Source organism: Pararge aegeria, chromosome 3 (assembly GCF_905163445.1).
Source record: "Pararge aegeria chromosome 3, ilParAegt1.1, whole genome shotgun sequence".
NCBI lineage: Eukaryota > Metazoa > Arthropoda > Insecta > Lepidoptera > Nymphalidae > Pararge > Pararge aegeria.
The window spans coordinates 13,594,675-13,615,130 of NC_053182.1; the positions used below are offsets into that span (position 1 = coordinate 13,594,675).

Sequence of the window (20,456 nt, forward strand, 5' to 3'; positions counted from 1 at the left end):
CTACCGGGTCCAATTTTATTTTTAAACCATCCCGGCACCCATTGAAATATACACATATAATGTCATCCAATACATTTCAGTTATTTAGGTGGAGCTAGGTGACAAATCAACGCCCAGAAGAATTGTATTTATTAAAATAATACAATGTTTGTAGGTTATATTATTTATTCCAAGTTGTGGGAACACCTACTACAAAATATGTGCGCGAAATATTATCGTATGGGTATTCTACGTTTGTGTATACGAAAACTTTAGCAATTATTGTAATTACAATTAGTCGACCGAAAAGCATTCGCAGAGTAGTCATATTTTCTGCTTAATCGAGCGAAGTTCACAACAATAGTATAAATACGTCTGTTCATAAACTTTGCCGAGAATCATGAACAATGTGTTGGGCTTAAACTTTAAAGTTATCACGAAGTGTTGTGATGATATACTTGCTTAATTAGATCATTTACATTATTTACTTATTACTAATTCTGTGCCATGTACGAGACATGTTCGGTCGAGACATCTATTTCTTGTTTTTTTATAGATCCGTATATCACATCAATCAAAACGGGTGCTACACTTCTCCAGGGGAGTGTGAAAAAGGCTGCACTTTTTTAAACGATTCCATACAAAGGCTTAGAAATAAGCGATTCGCAATTTTAATGTTGTATTTTTTGTTTGTTACTTAACTTACCCGGTGATAGATCAGTCAGTCGGTCAGTCTGTCAGTTAGTCAGTCAGTTAGTCAGTCAGTCACCTTCGCCTTTTATATATATATAGAAGATAGAAGATTACCGGCCCAATACAGGGCACGGGTAGTGCCCTCCTATAATGAAAAGGGAGGGTTTAGGCCGCTATAATCATAGTCGGGAATTTAAAAAAAAATATTTAATTTAGTTTGGTTTAGAGTTGTGTGTACAACCGAAGCTATAACATTTCTACGGGTATTTCAACTGTAATTTGAGATGCATTAATATGCAGTAGTTAAGAAGTCTAATACGGCGGCTGGGATATTCCTTAATTTATTCGTCTTAATAACTTTGAGAAGATTGAAAAATTCTTCAGCTCTACGTTCGTTGCGCGGGAGAAATACTTTCATGAAGTTTCCTACAGCGTACCTATCTACAACACTGATCTGATTTTAATATAAAATCACCTTGTCGACGAATCGGCAACTGCCGTCGATTCGACGAAAGTAACTGTGTGTTTTAAAAACCTGTAAGAGAGACAATACTATAACCTGTTCTCGAGATTAGCACGTCCCATAGTTTTCACGCAGGTTTACTATTTAGTCTCCTACTTTAATAGTCTATCTTGTATTCTAGATAGACTATTTACTATTAGTTGAATAAAAGTCTCTCATGCCTCTACCATTGTAAAACGAAACTAATAATTGGTTACGGGATCAGCGAAATCAAATATTCAAGCAACTTAGTGCATTAATATCGATTTTAGCCTGTTTACTTTTTTAAATACTCACTAAATACTTAAGCTACTAAACAAGTATATTATTGGTAACTGGTATATTTAGCTTATCTTTCGTGATGACGTTAACGATCTCGTGAACGAAAGTGGATGCACTTAACGTATTAAATTCGCAAACAATGACTCACTCATAGAACGGATCCGAGCCGTGAATTGTTCAATCCTAAAAAAGGGATGTTTAAACTCCCCTTGTAACATGAGTAAAGACTTATCTATATTAGGGATAACCATATGTGCATCAAATAAGTCAGGACACATATTTATATCCTGACTATTACATATCACAAAATCAGGATTTTCTTAACTGTATCATCTCTACTAAACCAAACTGTAACTAAAAATAATTACAAACTCCTTTAAATAATTAAAAATTAATCATTTATTTCACGTAGGTCTAGTTTATAAGCACTTTTGAAACGTCAAGTCGTCAATCTGTTTTCTGTGACTCTGCCACCGGTTCGAAAGGCAGATTCCACTGAGAAGAGCCGGCAATCAAAACATCATTTCATAGTTTAAACAATCTTTGGATTTTTCTGCTTTTTGTGAGTGGCTTGCTTCCAAGCAGCCTCGTCAATATAGCCAAACTAATTTCTTCCTGCAGACAAAGTACCAGAGTTACATATGATAGATTTCGTACTAATACCATGCTTATTTCTGCCGCCAAGAAGCATAGCTGTATGCCGGTCTGAAGTTGGTTGCCGGAGAAATTACAGCACCTGAGGCTTAACACGTACGCATTAGGTTGCATGCCCTGCGAAGTGTTGCTCTGTTTATAAGTGATATGCTTGATATGTCAAATAAAACTATTAGTCATATTTTCTGCTTAATCGAGCGAAGTTCACAACAATAGTATAAATACGTCTGTTCATAAACTTTGCCGAGAATCATGAACAATGTGTTGGGCTTAAACTTTAAAGTTATCAAGAAAGTGTTGTGATGATATACTTGCTTAATTAGATCATTTACATTATTTACTTATTACTAATTCTGTGCCATGTACGAGACATGTTCGGACGAGACATCTATTTCTTGTTTTTTTATAGATCCGTATATCACATCAATCGATGAAAAACGATTCCATACAAAGGCTTAGAAATAGGCGATTCGCAATTTTAATGTTGTAACAATGTTGTAACATGTTGTAAACAAAAACATATAAAGCATCCATATGATATATTTTATGTCGGAACCAAAATTAAACGCAGTCGAAGTCTCGGGCAACAGATAATAACTAATAAAAATATATCAATGTGTACTCGTTTAAAACAGTGTTACGGTATTTATTTAACTCTTTATTTGTACTCTACTATGTACAATAGAAATACAAAGACAGAAGTAGAATACAAAAGGCTGCCTTATCGCTTAGTAGCGATCTCTGCCAGGCAACCTTAGGATTGCGACAAGATGAGCGAGAGCGGACAGGTGGTGTAAAATTATTATAAACCTACACGGTAATACCTCTTGTTTGCATTAAATAGCGGTAAACTCGTTTGTCAAACGGTGAGCGATGCAATCAGTTAGAGTAGGTAGGTTCTTCAGCTAACGGGCTGTCAACCTTGCCAGCCATGTTTACAAGCGAATCGCTCCGATATTATTACGCTCATTAAGCGGTACTAGATAACTTCTAATTTCGCTATTGGTTTAACTAATAACTAATTTAGGATTATTGGTGACTATTTGCGATAACGCATGTCATAGTGATAGACGTAAATCCAACTGGTAAATCGTAAACAGAGTCTCAAATGGAAGTTATTGAGCAAAGTAAACTGGTCATTTTTAGTAGGTTAGTAAGTCAAGCAAAATATACTATTATCGATTATTGACAATTAGTATAATGCTAGGCATTTAAGAGCAGTATCGATTTTAATAAGCATTGCTTTTTTTTTATAAAACAAAGTGTTTTCTCTTCTTAAGTTGGCATAAAAATTAATCTTAAGTTAGGCAATCAAAAAGCGTGGCGATAGTCTAGTTGTTAGGGCTTAGCATCTCTTACGAGTTACGCCCCTCTAAATTTTCGGAGTTATGTGGGTTCTAAGCAATTAAATATCACTTGTTTTAACGGTGAAGGATCACACAGACGAAGCTTCTTAGGTTACAGCATGTTGCCTGTTTATATACCTCGGTGAGTGTGCTCAGGAAATTAACATTCTCCTTCTACCACAGAACAAAAGGCTGAAGTATATGGATATACCCTTAAAGTTGGCCATACGAAATTATTATTATTATTTATAAAAGCTTTACAAATGCTAACTAACTAAATTTGTGATTCTTTATTCTAGATGTTATACTACTTGCTACGCGCAAATAAATAAAGTTCTGAAAACAATGCTAACAAAATGATCATGTAAATCCGATAGTGTCTGCATTATACGCTTTTGTTTTTAATCTGTACCCATCTAAGGGGTAGTATAGACCGGCAGGAACCGACAAGCGTTTTTTCCGCATTTACCCCATTTAGTCTCTGAGACAATCGCAAAAGTAGGTATGGATAGAAACAACAAGAATATATTTATGATAAAAGAACATTTACTGTTTGTAAACATTTAATTTACGCTTCCCTATTCTACTTAAAAACATTAGAAAAATCATCATTATCATCATAATTTCAAGCAAATCGGAGTCGTCATACCAGCGTCCATCCGTTCTCTGAGCTATGTGCCCAAACCATTCACACTTAAGCTTCGCGACTTCAACGAGTCGCGAAGCTTAATGCCGCATTTTCATTAGGGGACATTTGTAGCGCGACTCTGTCGCTCGACACGAAATTCACGTGTCTCGCGCGATGTCGCCCGACGTCGTCCGACGTCGCTTGGGACATTTACGGGTCGCGCAACTTGTCGCTAGTCGATGGTCTGCGAGCGTCGACGCGCGCGACTTTCGTGTCCCTCGACAGTCGCCGGACAGGCTTTGAGTGGTGAAAACGTGTGTCGCTTTGTGTTGCGAAAATGGCAGTAGTGTGGTCCAACGAGAATATATTGACCCTGATCGAGATGTATCAAAATTCGCAATTATTGTGGGACACTTCACATCGTGATTATAAAAACAAAATTAAAAAAAATGATGCATGGGAATCTATCGCGACTACATTAGATATACCTAGAAAAGACGTCGAGGGAAAAATGCATAACTTAAGGTCTCAGTTTCTCAGGGAGAGAAAAAAAATTGCAAGCTCAAAATCCACTGGAAGTGGAAGTGGGGATGTTCACAAAAGTACCTGGTTTGCGTATGATTCGCTGCTTTTCCTAGTAAAAGGGTCGACAAGTTCAGGCAGTATGGACACTATGAATACTCAGGTAAGCTCCCGTTAATATTGTTTCTATTTTTTTTATTTTGTACCAGTTTACAAATCATTTTTTTTTGTGCATCACTGGATATTGAACTATAGTGTTATATATTTTTGGAATCTACTCATCATTTTCTAGTTGATGATAGTATACTTAATCTCATTTTCGAAAAATTTTTTCAACTTCAGTCTTTAATGCGGGACCATAGTCACCCCATCAATTTTTTTTTAATTTTACTAGCCTATGTAATAAGCTAAGGATTCTAACAATACCTCATTCATAAAAACCGTTCAGGCGTATAGAAGTTATGGTGGAATATAGGAACTCACATACATACATACATACTTGAACCCTGAAAACAATATACTCCTTTTTTCAAGCAGTCGTATAAAAATACAGCTTATATTCTATAGATAATCTTCCTTTGGTAATAAATGCACAATTAAAATCTCTGTAGTTTTTTATACAATTTATTTTTATTTCTTGTCTTTTGTTCTTCGCCTGCGAAACTGTGATTTAATGTTTGTTTTACACTGATTTTTTCCTTTTATAGTCATCCGAAAGTTCGGTGGCACTCGAAGAAATACCAGTGGCATCGCAAGTATTAACGCAACCACCAGAGGCATCAACGTCGCCGCCATTACCAACTCAACCAATACCGGTGCCGCTTCCAAATACTCAAAATAAAAGGAAAAAAGATGATCTGAGTGAGGTATATGAAATAATGAAGAGCGCAAAAGCCAGGATGGATCAACCAAAAGACGAATTTCAAGTTTACGCCGACTATGTAGCTTCTGAGTTAAGAAATATAAAGAATGAACATGCTGTGCTACAGGCGAAGTACTTTATTAATAATATCTTATTAGAGGCTAGGATGGGAAAATACAACTATGCAGAATACCAAACGGGAAGTAATTCAAGCCATACTCAAAGTTATGGATACCGTTCTGCTCCTCAACAGTCATCCTATTCGACAAATTCTGTTAATGATGATATAGTAACTGCTAATGCTTCTCATGTTAATAATGATAATGAAGCACCAACTGCACCAACTTTCACAGAATTACGACAAATTGAGAATATTGAAGAACTAGTTTCCCACTTTGAATCAGAAACGCAGAACAAAGAATAATTATAATACTTATAATAATACTAATAACGTTGATTTTCTGTCACTTAAACATAGATTTTTAAAAAATAATAGTTAATAAATACTTAAAAATAATGAAAACTTATTAGTTAGTAGTTTTTTTTATATGATGCTAAGTTTATTATCATTTATTCCTTGGTCTTTAGCCCAAAGCTATAAAAAACATCATTCAAATTTCTTGCAGCCTATGATTGAATAGTTTGCCATGGGACACTTCCTTGAGCACTGCAGAAATATTCAGCAAAGAGGTTTCTTATTGTCTGAGCGGATTGAGGAGGAGGTCTGCCTTGCCTACTTAAGTTCCTCATATTATTATTTGTCAACTCCCTTCGCCACGAACCTTCCACAACATTATGACCAGCGTCTTCTAAATCAAATGTGGTATTTGGTGTATACCTCGCGGTTGAAGTTGTATTACGTCTCAGGAAATTATGTAGGTACACGCAAGCCATTACAACTAATTCAGCATTTACTGGACGTAATGGGATAGCTTTACGAAATACGCGAAACACTACAGACATAATGCCAAAAACATTTTCAACAATTCTTCTTGCTCTTGACAGCCTGTAGTTGAAAATCCGCTTTAAGCTTCCCTTTTCATGAATGCCGGGGTAGGGCCTCATCATGTTTTCAGAAAGTGCAAATGCACTATCTCCCACTAGAACGTATGGTATTTTCGGACCACCTTGGACCAGTGGCTCAGGATCTGGTAAATTCAGTTGCTCTTCATTAAGTGCTTTATAAAATGTAGTCTCCTGGAATACTCCACTGTCAGACGACTTCCCTTTTGCACCACAATTAACATATACAAAGTTATACTCAGCATCCACAATTGCTAAGAGAACTAAGCTAAAATTCTCTTTGTAATTATAATAATCACTGCCAGAATTGGGTGGCGCTTCTAGTAACACATGCTTTCCATCTATCGCTCCGATGCAGTGAGGAAAATTCCATAATATTTCAAAATTACGAGATTTCTCTTTCCATTCATTTACATCGGTTGGCGTCTGAAATACAAGAATAATATTAATAAATTAACATACAATATTAAGTATCAATATAAAATTTAAAATACCAATATAGTTTACCGTAACCCTTACTTACGGTAAACGTTTATGGTATTATTACTGTAAGTAAGGGTACATGAGATTAAATAATATTAAATACTTACTTTAACAAAAGAATTTAATGCCTTTATCAATTCTTTGCAAACTTCTGGTATAGTATGACAAATTACTGATTTTGACACTCTAAAAGTATAGGACAATGAACCATAACTATCGCCAGTTGCCAAGTATCTCAATGTTATAGCGAGTCTGATGTGAGGGTCGATAGATTTCCGAAACTTTGTATCTTGCTTGACTACGGCCGGCCCAACCATATTTAAAAGTATCTCAAAATCGGTTCTAGACATTCTAGTAAAATTTTCGAAAGATCCATCGCGCATTCGAAGACTGGTTATTAAACTTGAACTTTCCCTTTGGAGCAAATATTCCCGGACCCACCACCTCTTTTTTTTACGTTTTGCTAATGTCTTCCGAATAATTATGTAAGCTGCACTGAACAACACTACTTCCTCGGGCGACATACTGATCACGACTGGCCAATGTGAACGAGTCATATGTCGCGGGACATTGTCCCACAACTTTTGCAGAGACAACTACGTGAATGTCGAGCGACAAGTATCTGCGACATGTCGCCTAGTGAAAATGCGCCTTAAGTGCGAATGGTATCAGTAACTCTAGTTTTCTACGGATCTCCTCATATCTGATTTGATCACGTAGAAATACTCCCAGGATAGCTCTCTCCATCGCCCGCTGAGTGACTGAGCCTTCTTATGAGGCCCAAAGTGAGCGACTACGTTTCACAGCCGTAAGCTGGACTCGCAGTACGTGCAACAACGCATTCTCGCTATAGCATGCATTTTTATTTTAGAGGGAGAAACACGTTAAAGTGAGAATAATACTTTATTTTAATATTATTTAAATATCATAAGAGCTTATTATTTTGACCTATATTTAAAACGTATGCCACACCATGGAACAGGGATGGTAACTAGTTGTGAAACCAAACCGACGTCTCGCACAAGGTTCAAAAAAATCATTGACTCCAAGGCAATCCAGGCGAGGCCAACTGGAAATCAAACGTTATCACAATAGGATATCCATTATTATTGTATGAAAATTGCAACTATATGGTTGCAACAGCGATATTTTAAACAAACCCTATGTATTCGCTCATAGGAAATCTTGGAGCCGTCTCTAGAACTTTAATTAATCACGCAGCGATGATTAATCAACGCAGCCGCGGGCACATTTGAAACAGGGTTTAATGATCCGTTTGTCGGACGGTACTATTCCGTGTAGCACGTGCCGGGGACGGGTTTGAACCTATCGTTTTACATCCATTCAACGCTTTGATGTGTACTTTTACTTTTTAGGACAGGGACCGGGACAGGCTTAATTTTATAAAAACGTTGAATTTAGTACACTTCCCCAGAAACTATTACAAATTGTCACCTAAGAGTCTGAATCGTAGATTAATCGTTAAATTAATCGAATGATTTCAAAATTGGGTTGTTAAAGAGCTATATGGCTATTATCATTACGGAAACCGAAACAGATCACTAGTTCTAATTAGAGGTTTAGATAGATAGGTAAACAGAAAATATAAAATGCATAAAAAATGCCCAAAGGCGCATTAGTTACATATTCAACTGATAACCATCATTGATGGAGACACTAATGCAATCCTATTTTATTCAGGTATGGATTTGATAAGTATATCATGAACTGGGGGTTAATCGGTTTGTGTTATTGTCATAAGAAAATTGTAAAAAAAAACAAAGCATACTTACGCAAGTCAGCATAAAGAATGTAACTCATTACCTGAAAAAGAAAAAAAGCACAATATGAAATACGCTTGAAGGAAGCCAGTATAATAACTATTAGTAAAGACTAAGTAATAACACTGCGCCTATTGAATAACACCATTCAAAGTTGAATGATGAAAGAAAAACATGGGGAGGGATTGCGCTTTTATTGAAACCAATCTCACCACTTGCCTCGACTGACTGCGCTCCGGGCTGAATGCACGTAATTGCTTCGTCATTTAGATGATCGCAGCTTCGCCCGCTTGTCTTGTTGACTGTACTCGGAGGCACTCGCTTTGTACACGCGGCCTTACGTCGCCTGACATGTGCCATTGTCTAGGGAGTTTCGTCGCTCGCTTTTATGACGGCAACAAGTTACAGTTCGCGTTTTCAACAAAACCCTTTTTTATATTTTCCGACCAAAATAAAAGCCTCACTCCAAAATGCCCCTAATTCCTATTGACTAGGCCATTTCTATGAAAAATGTTTGAAACGACGACGTCTGTATAAAAACTGTATCCGAAATACGGTCATTATTTTTAAAACCTTCCGCCATGTTTTTTGATGAAAGAATTAAAATGGGTGAATAATTTTAATACCTTAATTAACTGGCGACGGTGCTCGGAATTTCTTATTTTGATGAGAGACTCGACATAGACTTTTGTTCGTCAAGAATTTTCATTTGACTTGAGAGACAATTTTTCTTTGATGTTATTATCTTAATCGTTATTTATATTTATATTCACGAAGTATCAAGTAAATGAAATACGCTTAAAGAGAGATATTTAGATGGTTAAATAATTCCTGCGAATGTCGCTGTCGTGAGGTAAAACGGGAATATTACGTTTAATAACAATAAAAGGTAAATCCGACAGAACCGGTAATTCCCCGCAGTATTTGGTATTCTAAAACTAGAGAAAACACAGTTACAAATGCAATGAAAGCGTTTTATCCGCTCAGCACTCGTCCTTATTTTCATTTTCATTTCGGAAATCGCAAGAAAGTGAACGTTGGGGAAAAAAGATAAAATGAAAGGAGAGTCTGTGTTTTAATGGGTTAATTAGCCGACGATCCACCGGTTGGGGCTTTAATTAAAATGAAAAATTTTCGTGACTAGACTAAGGGAATTAATTGCTACCTTTCATGAAACTATTCAGGTGAGAAGAGAGTAAATAAAGCAGTTACATTGACCGCTCCTATATAATTTTTTTATATAGGGAGGGATATAGGGAGGCTCACCCCCGATTCCCACCCTTGGCCTACTTAAAATTTATGGCGTGTTCCAAATGAAATAATGTAAAGCCGAATGGGTGATATTGTTCAATTTAAAATAACTTCGAATAACATTTAGTGGTTTACAATGAAATTTAAAACCACTAAATATTAATATTTTACCTTGATTGAGCGGAAGTAATTTTGGTTTTGTTTGCAATATTGTTACAAACAAGCTTTTGTTATCGGCATCGCCTGAGTGAATTTCGGGTCACGGGTTCTATAAGTCCGATTTTGATAAAATCTAAAAAATTCGTTATGTTTGACTTGTAATGGTTTGGTGTTGTATAATCAATGCATTGATTTGGCCTGATGTACGCACAATCCAATATTACAACTGAAGAGAAGTGTAACCTACTAGCCTACCTACCTACTGCGGCAGCAAAATCAGCGGATAGTGTTAGTTAAGTTGCGTTGGATCATGCCCAAAGTAATTGATGAGTGTCATTTAGCGGTTCGATTTGACCTGGACCCGCCATTCTGCTTTCGATGAGCACGGCGCATCAAAATTCTATATCGCTCTCCCTTATGATTTTAATGCTGAAAGTGAGGAACGAGTGAAGATTTTTTTAGCCACCATTCTAGATTGTACTTAATGACGACGGACACTGTGTGTGCGACGACGTATAAAATTCATTGGTGATATCCGTATCCTGAAATTCGTATCCATTTGGTAACTTTCACCAATCAGACTATTGTGATATGACTTGCTACATAATTATTGTTTTATAAATTTAATAAAGTTGAATGGAGACCTTTTGGGATTATTGAATTTAAATAGAGCAACGTTTTAAAACATGTATGTAAATCATGTAGAAATACGTAACTAAGTTTGTGCAATCGAGCTTATAATTTGCGTTGGAATAATCTGTAAATGAATCTCTCCTTAAATAAATGGCGCTGAACGCGCGAGATGCTGACACATTAATATTGCGGCCAAATTCGAAGCAGAACATAAATTACGGGACTCCTTACACAAATTGCATTCTTAACTTGCAATAAACTATGTAAATTCAGAAATTTAAATTACAAACAACGAACGCCAAGGGGGTAGGAATGGCCGTGGCAGTAGGTGGCCGTTACAAGTGACATTTTCAGTTGCCGTGGACATTATTGTGGTCTCTCCATCCATAGCGGGGTTACACTGTGAGACTTGAAAGTAAAGTTTATAAATACATGTTGAAATCATCAACCATCCATGTTTAAATATACAATCAATGATCCTGTTCGGTGTGACCTGACCAATTTCTTTATGACTAGATCGTTTTAGTTGGTTAGTTTCATTGAAAAAGAATAATGATAATTTGAACAATAATTACTTATGAAGTACTACTGCAGCGTTGGGCGTCCAGTAGGTAAGTAATAAACGAGATTTATGTTAATTAAGGCCTTAACCTAAAACTATGAAAGAACTCTATTGATAAATGAGCGATGTGAGGCGGTAGTTAGAATATATACACTTTTCGTAGAACTTTCACCTAAACTATTCTTGTTTCTCTGTGAGAAAACAAGAAGAGTTAAGGTAAATATATTATTATGTTCGTACCTAACATTGAACATTTGAATATGTTATTTTATCTATGTGGTTTATAAATCTCGAGACAAAACATCTCAATGTATTGAAATTCGAAACGTAACGAATTAATTTTATTTCATGATTTTTTAACTATAAATTAATTATTCGTTGACACAAGGTATATCTAATGATATGAAATACCAATTGATTTCTATGAAAGATATAAAATGTATAAAAACAACTGTTGAAATATTATCCAACAAATAAAAACCATGTTCTATCTTTTTCCCGTAGGTACACGTTATGCTCTTTCGAAAGCTTTTCCCCGCACGAACATCATGTATTAATATGGATATTAATTTAATGCGTGGAGTTCATTTTTGTATTTTATAACATTACCGCATAAACGTTTACCTTTTAATAAACTTCGGAACAAATATTTAAGCATCATAAGGTAAATTGTAATTTACGTGCTTAAAAATATGTTTTCAATTTTAAATAAAATACTCAATATACGTCGGTACTTATTGTTTACGGTTGGGCGGTTTTACAAAATTTGTTCATGCTACAAAGTGTAGTTTATTGGAATGATAATATGTTGACTGATAAAAATGATAGCAATTCGTGTTCACTCTCGAATAACGATCCATATTTATTTCTGCCGCGAAGCAGCAGAAATAAGCTGATTGCCGGTGTAATTACAGGCACATGAAACAGGGCAACACTTGAAGGGCAGTGTTGCTATTTATAGGTGATGGGTTTCTACGTTGTCTATCAATTAATGATTATATAAAAAAAATAAACATTCAGGGGTCATTATGTGGGCGATGGACAGATCTAGGCTGGTAGGACTTCTACGTGACATTTTGAAGCTGAAATGTTATTCGGCTGGGTCCGTTGTTGGGAAAAGTGATGGTTTGGGTGTCATGGAATAAGCCCTGTAATTTTTTCTTAAAAAATCGGTTGCTAGGTACCTTTTAAATTTGTGAGCAGCGTCTACGTCTACGTTTGTGAGTTCCAGATTACGCCTGGAAAATATTAATCAGGGATACATAACTTGCGACTATCAAACAGGTACCTACGAGTATAATAAGTCCATTTTATTCTGAAGATATATCGTTTCGCCTCTCCACGCTTGCGAACGTGTAAATCGTATAATTTAAAGTACCTACTGTCTGATTATGAGCATGCGAGTAGATTTCGGTGTTTTTCATCATTTGTCAAGTTGGTGTATAGAAAGCCTTATACCAAAAGACTTTCTTAAATTCAGTTCCCTTCTCAGTCTGTAGCCTTGGGCAAAATTGTGAAAATAAACATTTGATTAGCAGATTGTAGGAAATTAGGCAAGGAGCAAGCAGAAAGTTCATTTAGCAAGTATCACCGTGTTCGCAACGTTGTTTTGGATTAACTAAGTTGAGAGAAGGCCAAAAACGGAAACATTTAGTGACGTTGTCCGCCATACTGTCGTTCCGACGATAATGCCGGGAACGCATTTAAAACGGCCCTCTCCCGCCACGCCGCGTAATTAAAATATAATCGTAATTTTTTTCTATCACATTCGCTAGAACTGTGAATCTTTTCTGAGAGTTGCTAACTTGTTACAATACGAGGAGTGTCTCACCGCAGCTCTCAAATCATGATTTTTTAAATCGTGGGCGACCTGTCATTTCAAGAATCTTTCTCCACGTCTAAGTTCTCATTGCTGAGGGCAGAGTGAGAGTCAGAGAGAGTGAAAGTAAGACACAGTGAGAGTCAGGCAGAGTGAGTGTCATGTTGCACAACTATTTGAAACACTTCACGTGTTTAGCGCACTTTCAGATCCAGATGCGAATGTGCGCTATCCATATCTGTCCAGAGCAGTGGAAATTTCATGCAACCGACGCATTGGACTTTTTCCAGTGATCAATATTTCTAGACACGAATACAGGGGAAATTTTTGGGAAAAGAAAATACTACATTTGTACTCGTATAATAAACAAAAGCCTAACTTTTCCTATAATGCAATTGTCTTTCTGTATTAAAGCTTTCTGAGACAGAGCTCATCCAGGGAACTATTACCGTTATGCTTATGTTTGCTGCCAAGCTGCATTGCTATGTCGAGTCTGAAAAGTGGCATGTATTGCATGTTGCTAGGTGTTAGGCGATGGTTTTATGTATTCACCATAAGGTTGGCCATTTATTTGGCACGTCAGAAAAGGCTTACATGGCGTAGTCTGGGGTTATTGGCGTTTTACAACAATAAGTGTGCTCGGCCCATTATTGTAGCCCAAAAAATAGGATCGTTTCGCCACATTAACATTATTAACTCCGGCCATAATGATCGTCTAGTGGCTCAATATTCGTTTATGTTTGTAGAAGTAAACGAGTGGGTCGTGACCTACTTTAGCTGAATGTCAGATGATTTATAAGATTAAATAGTGACGTAATGAGATGCGATCTATTTTTACATCGCGTGTTTTTATATGTTGTTGAGGTGCAGTGGAGTGCCGTGAATTAACGTTTTTAGTATCTTCATTTAATATCACCCGTTTGAAAATAATTGCAACTTAAATTATTATCAACAAATTTTAGACGTTTTTTTTAAATTTCTTTAATTGTACTTTAAAATGTATATAGTAAAAATCTCACAAAGCCCTCTTCTCCAGGAAGTCAAATTTTCTACCCGTTGAAATATATAAAGGTATAACGTATATCTTGCATACTAACGTGTTGCGTTTTGTGTTAGCCTACTTTTGGGTAGGTTTTTACAGGCGATAAAAGTCCTTATATAAATTACAAGACTTTATAGTCGTTCATTTATTTTTCAAATTGGGAACTGTCACAGATCATTTCTACTTTAGACAGCACCCTCAGATAAAAGAGATAGAAATCGAGTGCTAACTTGTTATTAAAAAGAATTGAAAGAGAACCGTATATCAGCCAACTTTGCCACGAACTAATGGTTAAAATTTTCCGTCCGAACTAATACCTGTACAGAGTCTGAATAACCTATTCAGAGGAGTATTGGCGAAATCCGCAAATATTTGAAAGTGGCGAAGATAAAATCTCAATAGAAATGATTTCTCACCACTTAGTAGATATTAAATGCGTTCTTATAATACAGACTAATTCATACGATACCTACACTATTATAAACTAAAAGCTGAAGATTGTGCATGTTTAAGAGCGTTACTTTTAGTAACTAAACCAATCCGTTCTTTTTTGTGTTAGCCCATTTATTGATTTGAAAGTTTATTGACTCTTTTTGAATGAAATGAATGAATTTTGAATGACTACACTATCGCATACTACACTTTAATTTAAAAAAAATGTGTAAAACTTTCTCGTACATGCACATACTTTCATCCTTAATTCACGACCTGTTTACAAGTTATTCAAAACATTTGATCTAAAGTAAGTTAAAACGATTAGCCACAATAAAAAAACAGAAAACAATAATGTCAAAATCAAGCAAGACTTTCTTTAAATTTCATTTATTAGTGTCGATGAGAAATTTTTGAAAGATCTTTGTTACTCAATAAAGCAAAACGTTTTTATAGTCCTTGACATCTCCATTTTTATGAAAGAAAAATTATAATCCCATGGAAAAAGAGCTAAGTCTAGGCATACTAAGAATTTTCTCAGTACTGTATGGCTGAATATAATATTGTCGTTAGTCTATGCGTATATGCAATATATATAGGTAGCACGGGCTCGCAACATTAGTTCGATGCCACGATGGCTATCTTGTTTGCTTTTATCCTTATAGAAAATTTTGTGCAGCTCACTGAATGCCTTCCAATATCATACGGATTATCCACTGTAAAACGATGTAAAATGGTCTACGGCTTTCTTGAAAAGAAACCTACTGTGCTTGGCATAGCGGTTGAAATTGAACGCATCCAAAAAGAATTCGTATTTTGCCTAAATATTGGTAACAGATTGACGCAGCTTCAGTCGGTAAGATAAGAGTGTGGGCTGCATAGTGATACATTGAATGGATTACCTTGCGGGGTCTGGTCCGCTTTGTGCATTCGCATTCAAAGGTAATCTTACAAACACTGTCCAGTTGTGCTATTTTCTATTCCCGATAACGTCAAATATATCAAAAGGAAAACTTTACAAAACTAAAAATTCTTTATATTTTTAGTTAAACATTTGTTGTGCTTTGCTGCAAATCCCTAAAGAAGTTTAGTAATTCGTCGATGGAAAAAAAAACATGTTTATCGCGTTTCTTCTAATACTATGAAAAAATATCGTTTTGTTTTATCTTTATCAACATATTACCTTTATGCATTTTATTCAATCCCTAATTTTTTATCTGTATATAATAAATATTTATGTACCTATATTAATCATTAAAAATATTCAACCGCCATCTTAGTACCCATAACACAAGCTACGCTTACATTGGGGCTAGATGGCGATATGTGTATTGTCGATAAATATTTATTTATTTTATTAATGGCTTACTCGAATGGTTAGAGGTGCCAGCCGGGAATCGAACTTAGCTTGGAAAAGCTAATCACCAGGCTAATTTACGTTCTAGTTGAATGCACCACAAAACCGAATTACGCGCTGGCCGTGTTATTATGGTAAAACAATGTTAAGTTGGTACATAATAAATTGTTAGGTTATATTGAAAGGCGGGAAACAATGCTCGTATATCATCACCACCATATTAGTCGTACTCCCCTGCGCTTAGCGCAGTTATTATCCGGATATAGTAAAACGTATATTGCCGCAACTAGGTTTTTTCCTCTCTTATAGCCTTATTCATAATCATGGTGTAACGACAGAATAGATAAGCATCGTTTTTTCAAGCTCTTGTTTAAAATTTACTGTCAGTTGAAGTGTAACAAAACACTCAATAACTATTTCGACGTTACGTGACGTTGATTAAAGAGGACTCGAGGGTATATGTACGATTTTACAACCAATAATTCGTGCGTCTGCGGATATGAGTCGAGTCAGATAGATTTCAGCGTTTAAGGAGTCACGATACAGTTTACACGATTTCTTTGCGAAGTTATATGCTTACGTTAATATTTCAATCAATAATTTGTTGTAACTCTGTCTTGTGCCTGTTTTTATATATTAGTTAGTTACCTATGTGTTCCTACCTATGTAGATACTACTGCTTCGATTTCAATGAAATTTGGCAATTAGAAAGCTTGCATTGTAGAAATAGATATATACGATGCTTTCTATTTGGGATAATAAATAAATAATAAATATACTACGACAATACACACATCGCCGTCTAGCCCCAAAGTAAGCGTAGCTTGTGTTATGGGTGCTAAGATGACTGATAAATATTTTGATAAATAATATATTTAAATACTTATAATATACATATAAACACCCAGACACTGAAAAACATTCATGTTCATCAAACATTTTCATATATAGATACATTCACATTCAAATATAGATAGTCATCCGGGGGTCGTTTCTGCGGGTTTTAAAATAGTAAATAGTCTATACCTATTACCAATCCGGTATCGATATCGTATTCCAGCTTCACAGCTCAACCTATTTTTGGTGTAACTTTACATAGAGAAAACTTGCCTTCTGGATACACAGAATACTTTTTATTCCGGAAAAAAAAAACTGTTCTCGCGGAATTCGGAAAAGATTCTCAAACAAACGCGGATGAACAAAACCGCGGGCGACAGTTAGTAATAATTACAAAATGCTGTTTAGCCTTTGAAACAGTCTTCGAATAATATTGATATCCACGTTATAAACTACTTACGCGTTTTATTATGAAAAAGCCAATATAAGTCAATATTGATATTGGGGAACAGGAAAGTGGTCTAAATTTCTATGTTTGCTCGCCCATATTGAAGCTCTGCATGCATGAGCCAGCCGGTACTAAGCTGTGATCATACTGTCTTATAAAATGAAGGCGGATTAAATGAAAAAACTTTGTTTTCTTTCTGAGAAACTAATATGAGCCCACAACTTCGGCGTCATATACTCTATAGTGCGTTTTATTTAGATCTGATCAAGTTTAATAAAATAATTTACATACAGCTAACCATATCATCGGAGACATAAAAATGCTTGTGGGAGAAATATTTTTAGAGATGAGTTATTTTTGTTCACGTCCTACCCTTATAATGTAGTGTTTTTTAATTATGGTACCAACTTAATGGATAATAATGTGCAATAATTTAAGCAATATTGTTGGTATTTTATGAAAGTCTGAAAGTTTTTCTTTCATATTTGGACATGTTTATAATTAGCAATAATTTAATAAACAAAAAAAATAAAAACCTTCGCACTGCTGGGCAAATAACCCTTTCTCTTAAGAGACAGGAATTTGAAAAATGAATTCACCACGATGCTGTGATATGGGTTGACGGTGTGTAACGTTGGTTTAAAAAAACATTAATTTCGACCGTAGACTCTCTACGCAGCTAAAATGCAAGTCGAAAGCTTTTATTAATATTATCTTATGCTAATAATATCACAGCGATGTCTTAACGTGCTCTTCAAGCCAAGTGGATGTATCTATTTCTTCAAAGAAAACGAATAAAAGTGTAATACCAAAAAAAAATTAATTGTTCAGACAGCTTTGAACAGTTTATAGGACCCCTACTACTAAAGCCAATAAGGGCCTTTTCCTCGCCCTGTACTTACAGCAAACTTGTTCTTTTGGCTTCGTCGGACCTTTGATACCCTGATACAGATAACTAGCTTCACTTTAGAATAACGTCAATCTGTCATATTTACGCTAATGTTGATGCAACGTTAGTTTACATAAAAACTTATGACAGACTACCAGAGCTACTGTATATAAATTACTCTTACTCTGTGTGGAATATTAATTAAAATGCGTGGCAAAAACAGTTTTAATCTGTCTGCTGCCTTACAAGTTAGCTTGACAGGTCTGTAATAGATTGTTTACCTCCACACGAACATCCGCTGTCGCCTATCAGCGGCATCGACCTAATTACATGTAAATAAATACGGGGCCAATCGTCTGATCACGGCCGGACCAACCCTTTCAATACATTGGGTCAAATTGACCCTCGATCAATGATCCTTTTGCCGGTGAATATTTGAGTTGATGCCGCTTAGAATAATTTGTCGTCCGGCTTTATTTGGCTTGCATTTAAACGCTTATCAGAAATGTACATACGCCCGATATTAATATCCGAAAATCCATATATCTATAATCCAAGTAACAGTAACCATTATATTCTATATTATGGCTCTTTTTTTGCATATTATGTCTCCAATGTATAGCACACTATTGGGACAGTTTATTATAGTAATTATAAAAATATCGTGTAAGTACTTATCAAGTATTATTTACAACAACAATCTGACTTATCTTTATCCTTGATCCAACCAGTTTATTGTAGGAAAGATTTTTTCATTTAAATATTGCCCATTTATTATTCTTATTACCGGGGAAAATGATCCCTCTATTTCATATACAAGAAGTTATGATCCTACTTTTATGTTATACGTATAAAACAGAGACTTTTTATAATATGAAAATACGTAGCATTATCATCTCCCTTTTTGCCCTGATATATTATTACGTGCCTAGGCATATTTCCTAGATACTTAAGGGTAGACTTTAAAAAAACTGTTGTAGATTAAATAATGTACCTATACCTACTTGCAAAGTATTTGAACTCATCGTCCGATGCCTGCCCAGTAACGTGGATAAACTAGTATTGATATTATAGGTGGATGGTAAAAGACCCCGCGGCTGACTACCTTGTCACTGTTCGGAGCAGATAAAGTTTCTCACACGCCTAACACAAGTAAAGTAAGTTTTTTAAACCTACTTCATGAGAAAAGAAAACACAATAAGAGGAAATAAAGTATTCACTCCTTTTGCTTTTATAGTCGTACTTTAGGCTATATATAAATGTGTGTAGGCGGACTAATACTCATTATTAAACACTTTTGCATAACATTTAAAGTAATAAGTGACTTTCTTTATCTCGGTTCTATTATTATTGATCGTAAGGCACACCTAACGTATGGATGAGGATATTTTTTGATGCAAAGAGTAGCTGATAAACACTACGTTGTTTGTTTAATTGACTAATATACTACGTGGACGTAGCACGATCTACTATTCTTAAAGGATACCGACCGTCCAGCAGGCATTCATAACAAAAGTTTTTAATATTTCGTGTAATACTAGCGGTTGCCTACGACTTTATCTGCGTTTTTTTGTTATAGATAGGTACCTACTTTGTTTAAAAAATAGGTTAAAAAACGCTCAGTAAGGATATTTTATTCCAAACACTGTATGACTTTGATGCCATAACTTTAAAATCCCCCAACTTTTAGACCTTAGGGATAAATTTTCAAAAGTATATGCTTAATAAACCTCTACCTGCCTTCAGCCAATTCGGAGATCAGCCGGAACAAACAGGCTGTGGGAGGCTTCCGCCCTACCTAGATTTAGCGTTCTGGTACGAAGTCACTTAAAAACCGATAAGCTTTAATATAAGTTCCATATGCCTAACAGGTTAGCCTCTTACCATCCTAGACTGCATCAATACTTATCAGCACGTGAGACTACAGTCAAGGGCTAACTTGTAGTGGAATATAGGTGATAGCCTAGTCTGGCTCGATCTGGTTGCAGCGCCCTCACAGGGTTCTTTTTCAAATGGATACATTGACATATATGTCATCTTTAGCACATTGTAATAGAATTGTCACTGAACAGATAAATAAATAAATAAAAATAATATAGTGGTTAGAACGTCAGCTTCAATTTCAGGGTGCCGAGTTCGAATCCCATCACGCGCCTCTGAATTTCTAAGTTATGTGCGTTTTTATGCAATTAAAATACCACTCATTGTAAAGTGTTTTGTAAAAAATTGTAACACTTGTTGTAAAACATCGTAAGGAAATCTGCATGTGAGT

The 20,456-nt window shown here is 35.6% G+C and overlaps 3 protein-coding genes across 11 annotated transcripts in view; 1 reads left to right on the forward strand and 2 right to left on the reverse strand.

The window, feature by feature from the left end:
• LOC120637070 (protein muscleblind) overlaps window positions 1-20,456 on the reverse strand; it is a 378,716-nt gene that overhangs the window by 322,832 nt on the left and 35,428 nt on the right. For all 9 annotated transcript variants that reach the window (XR_005659419.1, XM_039908683.1, XM_039908680.1 and 6 more), the window contains exon 2: window positions 8,768-8,798. The gene's annotated coding sequence lies outside the window, so the exon portion shown is untranslated. The remainder of the gene's footprint in view (window positions 1-8,767; window positions 8,799-20,456) is intronic.
• On the forward strand, window positions 4,196-5,995 carry LOC120637072. Its single transcript, XM_039908688.1, has 2 exons — window positions 4,196-4,769; window positions 5,314-5,995. The coding sequence occupies exons 1-2, from the start codon at window positions 4,422-4,424 to the stop codon at window positions 5,890-5,892; spliced, it is 927 nt and encodes a 308-aa protein (XP_039764622.1). The 5' UTR covers window positions 4,196-4,421; the 3' UTR covers window positions 5,893-5,995.
• On the reverse strand, window positions 6,006-7,541 carry LOC120637071 (protein ANTAGONIST OF LIKE HETEROCHROMATIN PROTEIN 1-like). The gene is made up of 2 exons (XM_039908687.1): window positions 7,082-7,541; window positions 6,006-6,917 (listed from the first exon to the last, which is right to left on the reverse strand). Exons 1-2 carry the CDS (start codon window positions 7,529-7,531, stop codon window positions 6,096-6,098), a joined length of 1,272 nt encoding a protein of 423 aa, XP_039764621.1. The 5' UTR covers window positions 7,532-7,541; the 3' UTR covers window positions 6,006-6,095.